This window comes from Drosophila montana, unplaced genomic scaffold (assembly GCF_035044405.1).
Source record: "Drosophila montana isolate Dmon_TW-CO22-7 unplaced genomic scaffold, ASM3504440v1 contig_402_1, whole genome shotgun sequence".
Classification (NCBI taxonomy): Eukaryota; Metazoa; Arthropoda; class Insecta; order Diptera; family Drosophilidae; genus Drosophila; species Drosophila montana.
This window is the reverse complement of record NW_026998739.1, coordinates 2,474,998-2,493,458: the sequence shown is the minus strand read 5'-3', so window position 1 is coordinate 2,493,458 and position 18,461 is coordinate 2,474,998. Positions and strand designations below refer to the sequence as shown.

Genomic DNA, 18,461 nt, shown 5'->3' with positions numbered 1-18,461 from the left:
GCGTAAATTGTTTTTTGTTGACGTCCTGTTTTCGGCGAGCGAGGCCGGCAAATGGAACATTCTTTAACAACTGTGGATTAACATAAAGAATGTTTCGTTGCTTTGGCGAAAAAAAAACGAAAAACGTGAAGTAATGAAATGGTGAAATTTCTAGTTATTTAAGCAGCTAATTTGCAATGCATAAGCCACTAACTGGGCTGGCCGAAAGGAAATGGCCAACGCTTTTTGCATAAGAAATTAGCTGGCTGCGTGAAGCCAAAACAATGTGACAAAGTGTGAGGCAACAAAAAACAATGTGAAAATGTGCGAATATGAAAAAAAAATAAAAGTAAAATCCAAACACAAATAATAAATGCCAGAGGACACACAAGCGGGACTCACACACATGAGCCAGCGGCAGCGGCAGCGAGGCGAAAATAATCATAACCAGCGTAGACATTACAAATGTCTGCCTGTCTTTCGCTCTGTGTGTGTGTGTGTGTGTGTGTGTGTGTGTGCGAACGTGTGTGTGTGTGGCACCGACTTCCGTTTCCTGTTTTAATGTTTACGTTTTGCGGCTGGCGGCTTCCGTTTGCCAGCCAAATGTCCTATGTGTCCTGTTGCCATCCTGTTTTCTGTGGATTTTTGAGCTAATGTAGTGGCATTTTAGGCGCAACGAAATAATAGATAATAAAATGTAATGTCCTCCTCTTGGCTTAGCCAACGCACATACGCCTTAGGCTTTAGGTCTTTGGTCTTAAGCAACTCTCCCTACCTCTCACTCCCCCGCTCCCTCACTCCCTCTCTCTTCCGTTCTCTCTCTTGCTGCTTAACGTCCTTTAGTCGTTCGTTTCGTGCGTGCCGCACGTCGATTATTGCGCTTTTCGCTCGTTGACGGTAATAAAAATCAGTCGGAAATCTTTCACCGCCTAAATGTAGGCAACAACAAGCCAGCCCCTGCCCTGAATTAGATTAGATGATGTGCCATAATGAAGCTGTGCCGGAAAGAAACATCGGAGCAACATATAACAACAAGGAGGGGGGGGGGGGGGGCGACATAGCAAAAGTCTAATGTGGAAGCTACAGTGGATTAAAAGCGACTAAGTTCATTTGGCGTTGTCTGCGTGGGCGTGGGCTAAGTCGTGATTCTTATACAAACAAAATATGTAGCAAAATATATAAAAATTGGACAGAAGAAACAATATTTTAATTAACTTATTTCACATTATATTTTATTAAAGCTTATTTTCAGATTTTTTTCTATTTTTTACATTATTTATATTATTATTTAATATTTAAGATGTTTTCTAAATTGAAATGCTAAGGAGTTTAGGATTAACAAAAATCCGATTTTGAGTTGGTTTTAGATATTCGAAAAGATAAGGAATATGTTATATAATATACATATATATAATAGTTAATTGATTTATTAGCTAAATATTTTTACGTAAACATTCGAATTTCTTTGCAACTAAAGAATTTACCTTTATAATAGAATTCAACCTAATGTGGAAAGTGTTTAGAGAATACTTTTTGCTTTGGAATGTTAAAGTTCAAAAGTAGACAAATTAAAGATTATATTAAAATGGTAGCGTACATGTTCCTTAAAAATATCTTTGAAATATAGAAAAAAATCTTTAAAGTAAATATGTTATATACTTACGATATCTAAACCCTACCATTTAACTATAGTTAGAATTTAACCTAGATTTAGTTTTTGGATTTTTTTTTTAAACTGTGTAAAAAGATGCATTTGGAATAGGGTTATATAGAGAAGATAAGATTGGAAGACTTTGAGAATATATTAGCCCTTTTTTGGGGAGGAATATATTATACATGTGTATCAATAATATACGTGAAATAAGACGCGTTTTTATATAATTTTAATTTTGCGAAAATTTTAAAATTTTTGACGTGGCCTTTTGCAAAATAATTATTTGTCAAATAAATGATTGCAATCGACCAATTTAGTATTGATTTAATTCTGTATTCAAATGGGTATTTGAAAAAAAAATTAAACAAAAGAATGGCTTAAAAATATAGGAATTTCAGATTAAAGATAACCTATGCAAAGCCTTTTTTATTTCAAGATAGCTCCTGTCTTTAAAAGTTTTTAATACTGTGCTCAATTCCTGAATTTTAATGAGATAGTTTATATCCTAAAATAAGTCAAAATAATGGCTCAGCAATAGGAATGCATTGCCGTTTTTTATTTCTAGATAAAAGTTCTCAATAACATACTCAATGCTGTAATTTTATTGAAAAAGAGTATATCCTAAAATAACTGAAAATAATGGCTCATATATAGGAAGCTTAGATTGAAGGCAACGAATGCATTCCGAATTTTATTTTCATTTTATTGAGATAGAGTATATCCTAAATTTCTACTAAAATTTGTATTGCCTTGAGCTGTTCGCCTACCTTAAGCGCAGATTTGATCTCCAAGCATTGTATAAACTACATATGTGTAATATTCATTAGGTGGCTACACAATACGTTCTTAGAACACACGAAAGATCCTTGAACGCACCCACTCATCAAATTCATGTTGGACGGCGGGGCATGTTGCCCTCCGGCTGCCTACTTATTATGCGTCAAGTGTTGCCCCAGAGAGGTGCACAAGCTGAAACTCAAACACAAAACGTGCCGCCTAATTTTTGGCGAAAAAGGAGAGAAGAAAACTTTCGCTACGTGTCAAAAAAGATTACTAAAAACTTAAAGTGCGCCTCGACAATGTGTTTGGCAAATTACTTCAAGCATAAATCAATTGCTCGAGACTTTATGAAATGTCCTGCAATTCAATTTTCCACTCGTAGGAATTAAAGGCCCAGCTTTTTCCATGCTGCATACGTGTCTTTGGCTGTGTCTTCACTTCCGGCGCAACCGGAAGTACTCAAGCAAAAGAACGCAAAAAAGCTGTGAGGGAAAAAAAGACAAACAAATCCAAAATAAACAAACGTCTGCTACGGTCTCAAGCCCGCCCAAAAAAAAAGAAGCTGTGTGTTAAAAAAAAAAAGGAGAAATGCTTACGAAGCGGAAATTAAGACCCACTCCAGCAGCGCGTGAGCCCCAAACAAAGCTGCCAAGTTCGTAAACAAACACATGTCTAACCCCCGCAAGCCCTGCCTTCCCCTCTCCCCATCCTGCCCGTGTGTGTGTGTGTGTGTGTGTGTAAACAAGCCCAAACATATCACATTTTAATCCGATGTAGTGGAAAATTGCGCAAGAAAAAGCTACACATTGAGGGAAAATTGTATTGTTTCCCAAAAGAATAAGAAAATTTTACGCTACTCGCTGGGGATTGATTATGTGCCATTTTTTTTCGTTGTTAAGTTAAAATAGCGATTGTTTAATTAAAAAGTTCCATTCCCATAATGTCGCACAGCTGTGAGAGCTTCTCTTGCTTCCACCTGACAAATCCTTACAAATGTCCTGCACGTTAAATTTAATAGTCCATGAGATTGTGCTGAATTATGAGCTCAACACGTGACCATATGGCTGCTGCTCCCGCCGCTCCTCCACACGCCCCTAGCTCCACACTACTCTACAAATTATGAAGCGAATCGCTTGAGAATGACTAGAAAATTGCCTTTTGCCTAGGCTAAGACATTGTCCAGGAGTGGAGGCGCTTTCTAATTTTAAATTAGTGTAAATTTTATGCGCCGCGCCTATAAATATGCAAAGGTTTCTTTCTGTTTGCCTTCGGAATTTGTTGGGCATGGGCACACTGCCATTTCATTAATGAAGAAACAAGTGTAGCGCGTGTTCAGCTACTTTGAATGTTGTTATTAATATTATTGTTGCCGCTGAGCTACACAATTGAGGCATATGCATTTGTTGAGCTTCTTGGCGCAGCAGAGTAGAAACAGATACTATTAAGGGATCACGATAAAGCCTGAGGACCCAAACAGGCTTGGCGTAATATCACCTAAGCCAACTGTGTTGTAATAAAAATGTATGCTATTTTTGATTCAATACAATAAACAAACAAAAAAAAAAAAAAAAAACTATTAAGGGACATATTTTAAATGAATATTAAATACGAGTCGAACGTAATTAGAAAATAGAAAATGAAATAATATTTTAAATTATATTTTTGTAAATTTATATATAGATATAGATATTATAGATAGATAGATATTTTTTTTTGTATTTTTACATTATTTATATTATTTTGTCATGCAGCTATTTTAGTACCCTTGTAGAGAATATCAAAATTTTGTCCTGCAAAGTGTAATGCATGGAAGATGAAATCTCCGACACCATAAAGTATATATATTTTTGATCAGCATTAACAGCCGAGTTGATATAGCCATGTCCGTCTGTCTGTTTCTATGCGAACTAGTCTCTCAGTTTTAAAGCTATCGTCTTGAAGCTTGTCATAGGTTCGTTTTTCTCAGATATTTTACAAATGTCTGCAAGGGCATTAAATCTTCGGTTCTCGTTGTGTTAAATTAACAAGCATAGGGTTCTTTAAAGCATTCTGGTTTTGCTAAATTTACAAGCATAGGATTCTTTAAAACATAAATCTGTTCTGAAAACAATTTTTAATGAAATGCATAATTATTTTCAAAGTTAGAATGCTTTGACTCCAGCCATAATTATAATTAAAGAAATTTCTGAATTCTGTATTTGAAAACTTTGTTTTGCCAACTATTTTTTGCCAATTTTATATAAATATCTTAAACTTGTAATAACTTTGTATTTTTGTATTCTTTTTTAATAACCATTTTTTTTATGCGTGAAGTCTCTTCGAAAGAGATTTTAATTTATTAAAAGCTTTGGATTTCGTATTTACCTACGGTAAATGCTTGGCAAATGCACAACTCTCTGCTTTTGATATTATTCTAACTGTAGTTAAGTCCGCTCACAGATTTCAGCTAGGATCTACCTTATTGCGCAGCGCATCCTTGGCAAACTAATTTCCATATTTCCCTCTTTCTTTCTTTCTGTTGGTCTTGAGAGCCGCCTCCGCCCATAAATTGTCTATAGCTGTCATACTTTTAGGCATTTAATAAATTTTATGACTCTGAATGCTTCTTCTTGTTGCTCTACGCTTTTATTTTTTCACTGCCTCACGTTTTTCCTTCGTTTTTAATAACATTCGTTTCTTGTCCTCGACGCTGTCCGCCTGGGGCTATGCTCTTCTTTTTTCTGTTTTTTTTTTTTTTGTTTTTACCTCCCCTCTCCACAGCGAATTGCAAATGTGGGTATTTATGCGCTCGCTGCGCTACAAGTTTGTCCTGTTGTCGCCCCCGCATGTTTCCCTTGCTCCATCTCCCCTCCCCTAACACGACTCATTTTGGCGCTCGCCCTCCCGGGAGCATGCAACAATCTTTTATATGAGTTTATTATGTATGCTTTTCCTTTTGCTTAAAACAAACAATTTCCTCAAGCGATTTCCGTTTGCACTGATGAGTCTTATTAAATTCGAGCAGCCCCCATATCACCCTCCTGGGGGTGCCCCGGCCGCCCCCACAAAAATTGTCTGCCCGGATTTGGTCGTTAACTAACTAAAATACGGCGCCTGCTTGCAAATTGCGCTTTAATTGAATTGCACATAGATTTTGTTTTAGACGCTACGCTCTTCCGCTTGCAGACAAATTTTCACATCAAAAAAAAAGCAAATAGAATAGAAGGAAACCCCATAAAGTTTTGCTGCATGCCACAATTTGATGCCTCTCTCGCTCCAAAAACTCGCGGCATAACTCAAAAGTCTTTAGAAGTGTTTGAAACTGTCATACGCACGTAGTTTTTCTCGCACTCAATCTGTCCACTTCTCGCTCTGCCCCTCTCTTCCTCTCAGTCTCACTTTCTATTGCTCAATCTCTTACCATTTCGGCGACTACAACAACAGACTTTGCCACTTTATTATACACTATAGCTTTAAGAGGGAGTACACTAACTTTCTCATCAGATTTGTTCGGCTTTAGCTGACCACGATAAGTGAAGTTATTCAGGCAACTGCAGAATGAAGCTCGGGTTCGAACCCTGGGCTAAGAGATACGTATTTCTTTTATTTAAAACTGGAACTTAAAACCTGAAAGATTATAGTACTAATACTATTATATCGATATATACTATTAAATAAATATTGCACTTGATTCGCACTCCTCCATGATCTAGTTATTCGTTATTCCTAGAGCAGTAAGGTTCCGAGTTCGAACCTCAGGCTTAGTTTATATTGTAGGCAGCCAAAAAAATAAATGTTCAAAAAATATGAATTGAAAAGTAGGATAATAAAGTATGTATATAACTTTTTCAGAATGTGAAAGTTGGATGAAAGAAACAATTCCGCACTTATTATTGCCATAATCCCGTTTCTTTTCGTGATCAGGGTATTCAGGTATTTTGAATAGCTCTTGTAACGCTCAGTTTCTGCGTCTTGTTTGACTACCATTTCGTAGCGGCATTGAGTGCTGAAAGTAAGCTGAATAAAGAAAGAAATAACAGAAATGAGAGTAAAGAACTAACGCGTTTTGGCCAGCATCGAATCAAAAGCATTTCTAACCAACTTTGTGGCAAAGTTTGCGCAGGCAGCGCAACGACTGAGATTGAGTGCAAATAAAATGATGTCATGAAGTGGCAGCAGCGGCGAACAGGGGAGCTCTAGCTGAACTCCTTATTGTTGTTGGCCCAATGGAAGGAAAGGGGCGATGGGTGGAGGCGGGGCGGGCATTGCAATGCATGCTCCACTTTATTTCAGCTATCAACTCGTAAAGTTTGCGGCTTGATGGCCGGCTGCAAAAAGGGGGCGGGCGGAGTTACTTAGTGTAGAAAGAGTGTAGTGCCAGAAGGGGCGGGCAGTTTGGATGGGTGTGGGCGTGGTCTGTGATTTTTCTGCACGAACTCACAGAAACCGCAGCCGAGATGCGGCTTTCAAAACTTGAAGCACAGCAATTACAACAACAACAACAACAAGAACTGGACAAATCTTGACAAGTATTTTGTCAACTTTGCCAGCGGCTGCTTAAGTGCTGCAGGTAGGGACGTTGCCCATTGGCGGGGGGACGTGGGGCAGTGTGTTTAAAGTGTCGCTTATTTCTTTTGGCATAGAAACTGAGAGTTGACCAGAGTGCAGCAACAGCAGCTGCTCGCAATCGGACACAACTTCTAATTAGCTTGATAAACAAATTCTTTGCCTACTTACCGGTAGCTGCAGTGCCTTTTTCCCCTCACTCCACCGCGCAGTCCAGCGCCTGGCGCTTTGCAATTCAATTAAAAATTAACATTTTATTTGCAAATAACTTTTATACTTTATGGCACAGTTTGTCGAACCAAAAAACAGCTGTACGAGGGTTGCCTTTTGTATTGTGAGGCTTGGTGAAAACAATTATTCTGGGTGTTTACAATCTTAAACCAAGAAAAAAAAACAATTACCTATCTTCCATCTTCTCGGGAGCTGGAACCTCTAACTTCGAGCTCGACTATTTATGGTAAATATTTAAACGCATCCGGCCATACTTTTGTGTTATCGAGATTTACAATATTCGAACGGTCACACTCATTCATTCACAATATTTAAGTGCGACTGATTACACTCCTGTGATGCCAAAATTAACAATGTAAAGGCGCACCTGGTCACACTTTTCTGTTGCCAAAATTCACAATATTTAGACACAAGACTTAAACGCATCTGGTCAGACTTTTGTGTGACCAAATTTTACAATATAAAAGGCAATTCCAGAAAGTCAAAATTTTACAATTGGACCAAATGAACCTACCTGTGCAGTCCATGCCCCTCGCTATTTTCATGCCCATTTCCTGCTACTTTCAGCCGTTTTTCAGGCCATTTAATTTGATCATGCGCCAACAATTATGCAACTTGTTGGCTCAATGCGTCTACAGCTGAGCGGGCCAACAGATTGTTGTTGTTGTTGTTGCTGTTGTTGGGCTTGTTGTAGTTGTTCCCTCTGGCCGCCTTTTCCATGCTTTATTGTTGTTGTTGGCAATAAAACTTTTTCCATTTGCTTGGCATCAAAATGCCGTTTGTTGCTTCATTGTTGTTGCATAGTTTTGTGAATGGTCGGTCAAGGCGAGGGCTAGTGAGAGAGAGGGAGAGAGAGAGAGCGTGGAGCAGAGTGTGTTGCATGCCCCAAGGTGTTGCGGCGTGTGTGAAAATTATATGCCAGCTTGTTGTAGAATTGGTCATTAAGACATTTGAAAATATTTGAGATTCCAATGAATAAAACTAATCTGAGCTTAGCATAGGTAATATAATACATAAAACGTTAAGCAAGAACTGTAATTGGGATTGATTTTGTGTACATACAGCTTAAAGCTGGCCACCTGGGACACACCTGCTACATTTAGTTTTATCTACTTTATCTTGTATATTTGTCAGTCCATTGATTTTCCGCAATTTTCTTGCTGCATTTTCTTCAATCGTTGCTGTTTCATTTCCTTGTGAGCGTCATCAAATATGCAACTTTTGACACGCCTTTGAATTGTTATTCCTTTGCCAAACCACCCTCCCCATACATTATTATTGTCTTCAATTTCTACAGATTTAGTTTTTCTTATCGACTGCTGTTGCATTTAAGTGCGTTTTCATGTATATTCTGGCTTGTGGCATTTCTGTGCGCATTGAGTTACAGTTTAATTTATGGCCATGTTATTTTCCATAAAATAAAATGCACGCAACTATAATAGTTGAGAAAATCAGCTAAATTTGTGGCTAAAATTTCAAGTGCTGCACAATAGTATTTGATTGTATTTATTTTGGTTTATGTGTATTTATTTGACAATGATTTTTCATTTGTGATTATTTGTGCATTTACTTTTTATTTATTCTTATTTGTATTTGATTTTCTTAAATATTTATTGCTGGCAAATATTAATTGACTTTGCCTGGAAAAAGTATTTTTCATTTAATTAGAAAATGTACATACCAAAAATGTTGCAACCTTCGAGAAAGAAATTTTACAAAACTCAGCCCGACAGTTTTCTAGCTTTAACGAGTTTTTGTTAGGCAAAGCACACTTTAAAGAATACTTAGCTAGTATATCATTGAAAACAGTCCAATAGAATTTAAGAATATGTTTAGTAACATATTTTGCTTTTCTATAAAAGAAAACTTCACACTTCAGACAGCGCTTTGGGGTTAAAATTCTCAACTTGTAAAGCCCCAGCTAAGACATCCCTTTTCTGCTCTGCCCACTTCCTTGGTCAGTTGCTTTCGCTGTTAATTGCTTTTGTAGACAAATTATAAAGCGCTCGAGTGGCTGTGGCTGTGGCCGCTGCCATTTCTGTGCATCACTCAAAAACAGACAAAACCACACTCCAGTCCATGACCATGACTTTGCTCCAGGGCTGCCCAACAACAACAACAACACAACACAAACCAGAAACGGTACCAAAAAAAAAAAATATTACAAAACAAATAGAAAACTCTTGTTGGCCGGGACCAGTCGTCAGTTTTAATTTAACTTTGACATGCATCAGCTCAAAAATCCAATTACAAAACAAATGTACAAAGCGTGCGCCCTTTATTTTTTTTTTGCCCTGCGCCCAGAGCGAAAGCTGCCAGCTAAATCCCATTAACGCCTGTGTAGATATTTTTTGGCCAGCAAAAACTGACCCAGCGAGTTGAAGATTTATGAAACCATTAATTTTATGAAAAGCGAAAAAAGTATAATTAAAAAAAGTGCAAAAACCAAAAACAAAAAAGTGAACAATGTGCGCTTAGGGCGTGCTGCAACGCCAATCCACTGCCCCTGGCAATGAGCTGCCTTCCATATGAGTGGCCAAGGATAAGCAGCCGGACAAGACAAGATGTCCAGCAGCCGCGGCAAGTTGCCGCCACGTTCCGATCGCAATGCCAACGAGGAGGAGCAGCTGCAGCAGCTACAGCTGGGCGCCAGGCCCAAGGCCCATAAAATGCTGCACTCAAAGACTGACAACCCGTCACCGGGACATGCCAACTACATGGAGCTGGAATTTAGCCAAGTGCCGGCAGTCGGTCGCAGCTGCAGCGAGCTGCCTGTTAGCTATGCCACCAGCACAGTTGTGGTGCCAGTGCAGGCCTATCGGGAGCCGGCTCCGCCCACGCCGCCCCCGCTCTCGCAGATACCGTCGCGTGAATCGCGCTTGTTGCACTCGGCGCCAAATACGCCCAGTCGCGGTAAAGTGGTGCTCAGCAAAAAGGAGCGCAAGGAGCTGAGCAAGCAGCTGGGCCTGGAGGAGCTGGGCGTTAGCACCTCAGCGCAATCCAGCCCCTACAAGGGGCGTGTCACGGAGCTTAAGAACTGCATAGCGCGTGGCCTTTTCGCAACGTTGCATCGTGGCTCGCAGAAGTCGCTGCAGCCAGCGGCGGGGGCGGCGGCAGTAGAGCGGGGCAGCCAGGACATGCAGCTGAGTCAAGAGTTGTCACCGCCGCCGCCAGCGCCAGAGCTGGCCAACAACAATGAAGACGATGCCGCCGACTACACAGAGAAGCTAAAGAACTTGCCCGTGCGGCGACGTAAGGCAGCCACCTCGCACATGGACAACTATTGTCTCTTCGATCCGGTGGACTTTATCAACGAGAAGGCGCTGCGGTATCCCGGCAATGCGAAACATGGTTTGCGTGATCCTTTGTTCAGCTCCAGGCAGCATCTGGTGTGCGAGGATGAGGAGGAATTGGTGCCGGAGGTCATCTACGATGGCGAGGAGCTCGAGGAGACCATCATTATTGAGACCTCCGGCGAAGCGGATGCCGAAACTGAGGGCAGCGCTTGTGCTTTGCCCAGTTTTGAGCATCACAATTATTTTGTCATCGATCCGGAGGACTTTGAAATGGAGCCGGCCATTCTAGACATAGGCATACCTAATCCCTACAGCAACGAACAGCAGGTGCATGCCAAGCTGGAGCAACAGCTGCTGAATGAGTTCGAAACAGCGCCCAGCATGTCGAATAGTCAGGAGTCGAAGGACACAGAAACCACCTCCACTGCTCTTGTGGAATCCTCCACCTCCACCAATTCGGCCAGCTCGAGCGGCAGCTCAAATGCACAGCAACACCAACAACAGCAACAACAGCAGCAGCAGCAGCAGCAGTCCATGAAAAAGAAGCTTACCTTTCTAAATCTCTCGCCCTTTCGTCCGAGCGCCAAGAAAAGCAATCAGAAAACCTTTATGGAACAGCGCGCCATCTCGGAGCTGGTCACCTCCGATCACATGCTGCATCTGCAGCAGCTATTGCAGCAACAGCGCAAGGATCAGCGCGCCCACACGGTGCCCATCGAGTCCAACTATGTGCTGTTCAATCCGGGACCCGTGCCCAGCCGCCATGTGCAGTACAAGATACGTAAGCCCCGTCCGCTCTCCACTCACAGCGATGCGGACAGTGGATTCCTCTCGCCTTGCTCACCGGATGAACTGAAGGTCAATCCAAGCATTTTGGTGCTGCAGCAATGCGACAGTGTTCAGGGTTATATTGAGGTGAGCTTGGAAAATTATGCGTAATACCTATACTTATTTATGAATTTTACTTAAAATTGGAAATGCTAACTAACTAGAATTTCATATACAATGGTCTTTAATTTAAAATATCGAACTGTGCTTTAAATTAAAATCTTAATATATGTCTATCTCGACGACAGCTACCTATATACTAAATTTAAGCTTGATAGCTTCTGAAAATTCAGAGTTACGAGAGTCCAGTTTAATTTATTTTGAGTATGAACTCAGCTGAACTTTTACTTAAACTAATGAAATAATTTTGTATGGCTTAAGGTACTTCATGCTTATTATTATGGATATTTCTGTGATAATATACAATCGCGTTTATTACTTCAGAACGGGGTTCCAGGCACATTTATTTCGATTAGATATTCAAAGTACAGCTTATCTAAAATTTCTGACAAAAAATATACAAGATTTGTAACATGCCCGAGGGTCTAGCCCTCAGCCAATACATTTGCACACCCCATATACACATATCTTAAGCTGGTAATCATTGTGGCATGTTCCAGTTCGCACTTGTCGCCATTTGCCGGCTCACTTATCTTAACGAGCGGGCAACTTAACAAGTCTTATTATGCAGCTGCCGCCAACCCCGGGCACTTTGCCCGGCCTTCTTATGGAGTCGAATCCTGTAAGTGGAAATTATCAAACATCCATGAAACTGCAGTTCAGGCTGAGCAGCAATGCAGCAGCTTTATCGTGGGGCGGTTGTTGGGCCAGCATTAACGGGGGTTGAGTTTGGCTTTTGGCCCTGGTGATTGCATCAATTTTAGTGTTTTCTTTGCGTCAAGTAGCTGCTGCTGCTGCCGCTGCTGCTGTCGCTGCCATCGGCGCCTCCGGGGAGCAATCAATCCTCGCGTTGCCACTGTGCGCTTCATTAGTTTTTCGCTGGCGAAACAGAGAGAGAGCGAGGGAGAGAGCGCGATAGAGGGAGAGAGTAACTGGGAGACAGGAGGAATAAATAGCGATAACAACAATAATAACAAGCGAAATACTTTTTGCACAGCTGTGCACAGCATCTTTGCGACTTTTAATGGAATTGAATTAAAAACTGTTGCCATGGCGTCGAACTCCGCTCTCGACGTGCCACATGCTGCAGCCCCTGTACCCGAAACCGCTTGCTTCAGGCATTTTGAGTCATTTGTAAATTAAAATACGCTCTGCGAACAGCAGCCGAGAAAAACAACAAGTTCAGGTCTCGCCAGGCCTTTGGATCATTGCATGCCCCGCGGACGCAGTGGCATTCACTGAAGTCTACTTATGGCCAAGAGAAGTGTCAAGTGCAGTGCTTTTCATATTTGTAATGCAGGTAGTGAAACAACTGTGAGAAAGAGGGTTGCTCAATGGTCAAAGTAAATGGGCTGTAAAGCGTTGTTGCCGCGGGGGTAGCTCGAGGTGAATGGGGCTTGAAGAGAGAGAGAGAGAGAGAGACAGACAGAGAGCGAGAAGAAAGAAAAAAGAGAGTTACTGTCGCTGAAAAGAGGAAACCTCAATTAGAGACTACAAAATTGTATAAAAGTTAAGCAAAGCGAAATGCATTGGAAATAGGGCAAATATAAGGCATTAGCACAAGATTATAATTCTCAAATAGTTTAAGTAGCTGAGAGCTTAAAGGCAAAAGAAGAAAAAAAAGAGGCAACGATATTTCATTACAATTTTAAGAGATATTAATTCATATTTGCATATAATTGCAATTAGATAAACTATCTAATATATAATATATTTAAATAAAGTAATATTTCATACGCGTTGTAATTCTCAAACAGTTAAATCATTCAGCTGTTTAATAGGCGTTAAAGAAATTAGACTCCGTTGAAGAACATTTTCTTAATCTCACCCAAATGTATAATTAAGATAAACCAATTACCTCGATGAGCAGAAAGATACTTAAGCGACCTAGTTTATAGGCCTAGACAAATGTTCTTACAAAGTATTTTCTAACTATTGCCAAATTTACAGCCTAAGAGAATTATTTAATTGAGATCCATAAAGTACCTCCATGAAGAGAAAGATATAAAAGAAACTGAAGCTAAAAGTCTAGGTGCTTTTCCTCTTATTCTATCTGTCTCTGCACAACTCCTCTTTAAATTTCTGGCTTTTCGTACTTCCATTATAGACCCACTTTATAGTCACTCTATTTGCCTACTGCCAGAGCCACCCACACTCATTAATTCTAACCAAACAAAACTCAAGCAATTTATGCAAAGCGACACATGACTCGCTTCCACTTGCCCATAAATTTGACTGCCGCATTTCCCTTCCCTCTGTGTTTGTGGGCCTAACCCAATGTCCTGTGGCCAGCACCCAGCAGCGCACGTTGGTAATCCCAGCTCTATATAGAGTATACCATATTCCAAGTGCGTCTGCCTTCCAGCCAAAGAACTCAATTGCAAATTGCAACTGCCACTGAGGCATGCAATTTTCTCGTACAACGCCGGACGACATACTGTTAGCTCCGTCGAAAACCGCCCCGCCCCACCCCCGCGTGAACGCAGTTCCAACAAAAACTCTTCGCGAGGCGCTAAGCTGTCAAATGTCGGACGTAGTCGTTGTCCGGGCTGCCACCACAGCGGCTGCTGTTTCAGCTGCTCTTTCGAATTGGGGTTGCCATGCACCCAGCATTGTTTATGCGTTCGAAATATTTTCTATGCCCAAAACTGGGTAGGGTAGTGTGTGCGCGGGGGCGGGGCGGGGGTAGGCATGTGGCACAAGTCGCGTGTCGTGGGCTACTTTATGTGCGGCTGACGAAACCCTTATCACCCCTGCATGTCGCATGTATATGTATGTATTTCTCATGCCGCCGTCCACTGATTAGTCCAATAAGTTGTAAAAAGTGTCGACCCACTGCGCGAGGCGATTATCTACTCTGGCTTTTATTTCGATAACTTTTTGATTTATGGCTGTGCAATAAATGTTCGATGTGCACTTTATAATTATGTGGCGCCGGATGTTGCACGAAAGGATATAAAATGCCCATTGCCAATGCCATATGTGCGCAAAATTGTTCATAATTATGCTGGATAAATTGCAAAAAAAATTAAAATAAAACGAAAAACGAATGTGAACGTGTGGCGTAGTAAGTATGTGACTACGAGATACGCTGCACGGGTACTTGACTATTGCAATTCATTTGGAGCTAATAAATATTTATGCTTACAATTCTTACGGAGGCTTAACGTAAGAAAAATATATATTTTTGTTATGTTGTTAGAAAAAATATACAAATTAGATTTAATGTTTGCTCTTATTTCAATACAATACCAATTTTTTAGCCTTTTATGCTATTGTGTCTTTTTTTTTAATTTTTAATATATTTAATATAAGGCATCTAGGAGTCCTATGAATTGATTATAAGAGTGCAAGGTGGAAGTATTTATAAATAAGAATACCCTGCACAATACGAGTTCCTAGCTAAAGATATTCTAACTTCTGGCTTTAACTTCAATATAGGAACTTAAAAATTTTAGATGTACTTCAAAAACTTAAGAAAATTTTTGGATAAAAAAACGTTAAGAAGTTATAAATCTAAAGTCAAATTTGTAATATGTAGTTCATAATCTTCCTTATTATCCCTTCACCATTTCTCAGTCAATTCTTTAGGGGTAAAAATAATAAACAAATTTCTTTAATCTATTGTGTGTTACAAACATTTCTTCTCAGTTAATGGACTTTACAGTAGTGCACAAAAGTTCATTACAAATTGTAATTTTGCAGTTAAAAATATGCAACAGTTAATTCTCTTCGTTTTACTGCTTTTTTGTTTCACTGCGTGTACCTATTTAAAATGAATTGTCATTTGGCATTAAAAAAATAACTCTTTTTGTATTGCAAATATGCATCTGAGCCGATAAAGAACTGCAACTGCAGCTGTCAATATCAAACGAGGGCTGGGGGCTATATATCCCGCGGGGCATTAAAGTTGGCGTTGAATTAAGCTGCAATTTATTTGCAACAACATTTGCAATGGATTTTCTCTTATGTTCTCTCTGCTTTTCTTCGCATATTTGCCAGTTGGTTGGTTTTAATAATAATTTCATTGCAACAAAATAATGTATGTGTGCGTGTGCGCATATGTGTATTAATATTGTGCGTTAATTTTATGGCCAGCTGGGCCGCATTACCAACGTCTGTTGCCCGGAACCGAGAGGAGGCAGGGTATGGGTACAGGAACTGAGCCGTTTAATGGATGCGAGCGTTATTAATGCACATGCGACGGGCATAAGGACAAGGACGAGGACGAAAATGACGTCCTGAACAATGTCCTTCAACATTTTTGCTCCACTTTAAGTTTTTCAATTTGCCGCACACTATCAGAAACGCGTCCGCTTCAGGCCTGCTTTGGCCCACTGAGCAGATGCTGAAGTCCAGGGCGAACCCAAAGCTGGCCCACCGTGCCGACTGTGTCCGGGCTTTAAAGGCAGCCAGCCAAGACCAATAGCCAAGACCCAAGACGAACGCCAATGGCGTACTACCCGACGCACAGCACAGCACTGACAGCTAAATGCGTTGCACTTATGCTTAAAACATGTCAGACACCGTAGACAGCACTCAAACCGACTAACAGACAGTCGGACAAACAGAAGGACGTATGCCGCACTGAAATAGAATCCTTAAGGGGGCATGCGAATGCAGTTGAAAATCGCTGCATAGTTTTTGGCGCACTGACTCCCTATCGGTATTTAATGCTCCTATCACATGCTTGCCAGGAACGATGCCTTCGCCACGCCAAAGATTAGAAGGCTTCTATGGTATTAGATTGCGGTATATGGGGAATAAGTAATTAAGAGTTCGATATACAAAAGCTCGACGATTGGCTATGTGCTGCTTTTCGATTGCACGTTAATGTGGAACACGCTTCGTCTGAATCGTTGGTTTTTGCTGGTTTTGAAGTCGGTTTGTAGACGTCTCTCCCTAGAGTTCCATAGTCTGCAAAGAGCACAAATATTACGTAGGGTCTTTACGTACGTTTCGTATTATCAGTTTTCTATTTTGCATTGTCTATTAGCTGATGCTTATATTATTTAATTCAAAAAAATTAGTCAAAGGTCTATAAAAAAATATCTTTTATTTGAAAACCTGAGAAAATGTTATGTTATTTTTTTTATTTTTTACGTTATTCTTTTTTATACCTAAAAGAATCTCAGATAATTCACATAACTAAAACTATATTATAACAATATTGCTAAACTCATTATGCTTCTCAATCTCTGTTACACTTTAGAGGCAACTAAAGTGTCAGCTATAATATATACTTTACATTACTTTCAATGATCTTGACAGATTTACAGTGTGCCCAACGTGTCAGCGGGTGAGAATGCTGTAGCGTAAAGTTTGTGCTTATAAAATAATCGCAGCGCTTAGTTGGTTCTTAGCTGCCTCAACAGCGATACCATTAAGTATTCCCCTTGCTACTCACCCTCTCTTTCGTACTCTTTCTCTCACGCTCTCTCTCTCTCTCTCTCTCTCTCTCTATGTGCTCCGGTATGCTGTTGCGCTCTGTGAAAAATTATAGCCATAATTTTTGGCCACTAACAAGGCAGCAGAAGCTTGAAAACTCTGGCCACTCTGGCACTTTAGCCATGGCCCCGTCGATGTTGCCAGCTTGTTGCTGCTGTTGTTGCATAGTTTTTGGCGCTTAATGCATATTTTAAACTGCTTTGCCAAGTCGTCTGTTGCCCGGCAAAAGCGCATTTTTGGCTTATTGGTAAATTTATTTATTAAATTTCGCCGCTGGGCAAAAAGCTGCCGCTTGGCTGCGTTCGTTTTTGTTGTTTGGCAAACTAACTAATTAAGAAGTTATTTTTTACCACGGCACGTTGTATTTATGAGCTGCCGTTAGCCTCAAAGTATGCAATTAATTTTGAAAGTCAAGCTGAAGCTCAATGCAGAAAACTATGCGCAAAAATGCACGAAATAATTGCATTGTTGCATTTCAGATTACTTAGAAAGGAGAATAAGATTCTACCATCTCCTACCCCAACGCCTTCTCCACACTATTTGCATTGCTTTCGGCCATAACGATTTATACAGCGCTTTATGCATCTGAAAGGTAAGAAAACATGGCGTATAAATCAGTGCAGAGTAGGTAGTAAAAGCATCTACAGAAAGACAAAGATGCCATCGAGCATTGCCTAGAGACGCGCCCAGAGCGACATGAAGAAATGGAGATAAAGTTGGCCACGGCAAAAATAGCTATGCACAGCTTATAAATGTGAACAAGCAAAAAGACAGCCAGAGAAATGCGAAAAAACGTGTTGAGTTTGGCATAATATGTTGCCGGGATACCCTTGCAGGATGACAATTACTCGACAGAAGTTTGACAAGATAATATATAATTTTGAGACGTGTTTAATTTAATAACTTTTGCTGCCTGATAAAAATATGAATGCATTATATAAGAAATTGCAGATATTTTTTTATGGAGTGCATAACGATATAGAAAAGTCTTTAAAATATATTCTGTTATATTCTGGGCTTAAAAAAAGTTAGGAAAATTTCTTACTGAAAAATGTTTTTAAAACTGAATATTATAAAAAGAAACAAATATCTCTAAAAACAATATTGCATATTCAAGGCGTCTAACGCAATAAAAACTCAAATGCTTTTTGCTAGTTAATATTGGGTTAAGAAATTCGCAAAAGATACATTTTAAAGCATTTTGCTTAACATGTGGCAACAAAGCTACAAAACCAAACGTTTAGGCAAATTTCTGTACGTTTTTAATTCCCAAAATGTTTAAGCGTAGATTACACAGCCTGAGTAAATAGCTTTAATTATTTTATTAATGTGTATATTTAAAATTAACATCCATTTCCAACTCTTTTTTTTAAATCTTTTTACCACACTAAACTTTTATAAAATGTATTTATTTGTATGCACGCCGCAAACTTGATTAAAATTTGCAAATGCTTCCTTTTTTGGTTAGTGCGCAAAATATTGTTTGCATAACTTTGGCCGTAGCTTACAGCTCACCAAAAAAAAAAAATGGACAAAAAAAAATCAAATAATTCAGAGAGATTGCCAGAGAGAAAGCCAAA

At 39.9% G+C, this 18,461-nt stretch overlaps 1 protein-coding gene across 3 annotated transcripts in view; it reads left to right on the top strand.

Annotated features, from left to right (window-relative positions):
- The window catches only part of sick (sickie), a 217,878-nt gene that overhangs the window by 13,852 nt on the left and 185,565 nt on the right, over positions 1 to 18,461 (top strand). Inside the window, exon 1 of one of the 3 annotated variants that reach the window (XM_064697648.1) lies at positions 9,739 to 11,400. The exons of the other annotated variants lie outside the window; for them this stretch is intronic. Coding sequence (XP_064553718.1) covers positions 9,754 to 11,400 — 1,647 coding nt within the window. The 5' untranslated portion in view covers positions 9,739 to 9,753. Of the gene's footprint in view, positions 1 to 9,738; positions 11,401 to 18,461 lie in introns of those variants that run through there. 3 annotated transcript variants of the gene reach the window in all.